The sequence below is a fragment of the Gloeophyllum trabeum genome (assembly GCF_000344685.1).
Source record: "Gloeophyllum trabeum ATCC 11539 unplaced genomic scaffold GLOTRscaffold_00377, whole genome shotgun sequence".
NCBI lineage: Eukaryota > Fungi > Basidiomycota > Agaricomycetes > Gloeophyllales > Gloeophyllaceae > Gloeophyllum > Gloeophyllum trabeum.
In genome coordinates this window covers 1-2,228 of record NW_006920785.1, presented here as the reverse complement: position 1 = coordinate 2,228, position 2,228 = coordinate 1, and the positions used below count along the sequence as shown (strand labels likewise).

Sequence of the window (2,228 nt, the reverse complement as noted above, 5' to 3'; positions counted from 1 at the left end):
TCGATGATCGACCTTTACTCCTCTCATCTGGGGTAAGTCTGCATACTCCAGAATTTCCTCCGGTCGCTCCAGATCGCTGACATCTGCATTCGCAAATATTGCTAAGTTTCCTGGTGCCTTCAGATATGGGACTGGATTAATGAAGTGGAGGAAACCATGCAGACGGTCTATCCATCATTGAATTCATTGTCTGGGTCCATGGGTCTATCTCCTGGCTGAGGCAGACAACGACTGAGTCCATCCGGTGATAAGCCTCAGGATCGTCTGACCCCCGAAAACGCGGACTCAGCACATCGTACAAGCCCTCCAGAGCTTATTCGACACAGCACTCACACGCCTCTAGGCTTCTATGGGCTCTAAAGAATTGCTCTATTTAGCTCCGGACTTCCTAGCATCCTCGAGGCGTACATGGACCCATTCCGCGATTTATCTCTGCAAACAGGAGCTCCGGAGCGACTTAACCAATGTGACTTCTAGATGAATTAGCTCCGGGGCCGCGGGCACTTCTATCAAGGGGCATCATCCTCATGCCCACCCTCCAGCACTCACTCCCCCTCGTTTCCGTCAAGATACCGAAGGTGCGGACGCATACGAGTCACCATGAAGTTGATGCCCCGGCCAGTCCTAGGAAGTGTTATAGATGCAACGGCGACCTCTCATATGTATGAAAAACTCAACTCCCTAGCATGGTACTGGCAGCAGTATGAGGTGGCTCTGCATCTCGTGCAGAGCAGACTGGGTTTGGCGGGTTTTCGACAGAAGTTGCAGGTTGCACAAGCTCTTGGGGCCATAGCGCAGAGTTACATCGCAAGGCGTTGGGAAGGCAAAAGAGACACACATGAGCTATTCATGGACATGCAGACCGCATGTGCACCACATGGTATTACTAGCATTATATTATAAGAGTGAACAAAACAACAGTAGCCTACAAGAAGAGGCAGGGACTGTCATAACGTGGCAGATAATATTTGACAAAGATATCATTCCACTTGCCCCTGATAAGGATGAAAGGAGGGGGAATGGCTGCAAAGACGACAACAGTGGAGACGATGCGAGCAGAGCAGTATTATTTTTGGAAATTGCAAGGGAGGGCAGCGGGAGACGATGCAAGAAGAGCCTGATCCTTGGACAGCGTCGCAAGGATGAAAGGAGCGGGAACAACGTGAGCAGAGCCCAATTGGGAGGCACAGTGTAAATACTTGAACATGGCGAGCGAAATAGTTGATGACATACCACTGCGACATTGTGCAGACAAAGCAAGCACAATTCTTGTACAATCTCCAACAAGCAAGGGAGGGGGCCATATGAGCTGAGCTCAATCAATCCTTGGACAATGTCGCGAGGATCAGAAAAGCGGGAGATGATGCCAGCAGAACCCAATCCTCAGACAACATCACAAGGATCGGATGCAGGGATAGGAACGGGAAACGCGAACACTAATAGCCTTTCTGTGGCTGTGAACTGCATGCTGATGCCCGGGTACACAGCCGCTTTCACTTGCATAGGTAAGCCGCCACGTGGCCGCTCCCACTCTGAGATATGAGATCAGCACAAATTCGCTGCGGGCTGCATCATTCTACCTCTACATCCTTGCGACTTTGTCCGAGGATATACATCTTCCTGTCCCTCTGTGCATCCTTGTGACTCTGTCTGAGGATACGTGCTTCTTTAACAGTGCGCCTTTCCGACTGCATTTTCTGTATCCTTGCGACTTGTCTGAGGATACGTGTTGTCGTCCGCCGCCCTCATTCTCGCACTGTGCCTTCTGAGTCGCGCTCTCTCCATCCTTGCGACTGTTGGCTGTGGAAGATACTAGCTTCAGACAACACCCAAGGGCTAGGTCAAACTGTGTCAAGACTATATTCTGGTATAAGGAATACAAGTGGCAGACTCACCTAGGTCAAACTGTGTCAAGACTGGGGGACACAGAGCGACCTAGGGAGCCCTTATATACTGTAGAATACAAGGGCATCAAAGAACAAGGACAGAACAAGGGGGACATCGAAATACAAAGAAGAACAAGGAATACAAGGAATACAAGGAATACAAAGGGAGTGGCTCACAACAAAGGGAGTGGCTCAGAACAAGGTAACTCGGCCTAGAAGGGCCTAGGCCATTCCATGAGCCACTCAGTCAACAAAGAGTGACCAAGTCATCAGATCTCAACACTCCCCCCTGACTGGTCACTTCCCCAATCCAAGCATCTTCACCATTTCTAAGACCTTCGG

The 2,228-nt window shown here is 50.2% G+C and overlaps 1 protein-coding gene across 1 annotated transcript; it reads left to right on the top strand.

The window, feature by feature from the left end:
* Positions 1-838: 838 nt before the first annotated feature.
* Positions 839-1,308, top strand: GLOTRDRAFT_97371 (uncharacterized protein; the record flags this gene model as incomplete). The annotated part of the gene is made up of 2 exons (XM_007873604.1): positions 839-1,162; positions 1,252-1,308. 2 exons carry the CDS (start codon positions 839-841, stop codon positions 1,306-1,308), a joined length of 381 nt encoding a protein of 126 aa, XP_007871795.1.
* Between the last annotated feature and the right edge of the window lie 920 nt (positions 1,309-2,228).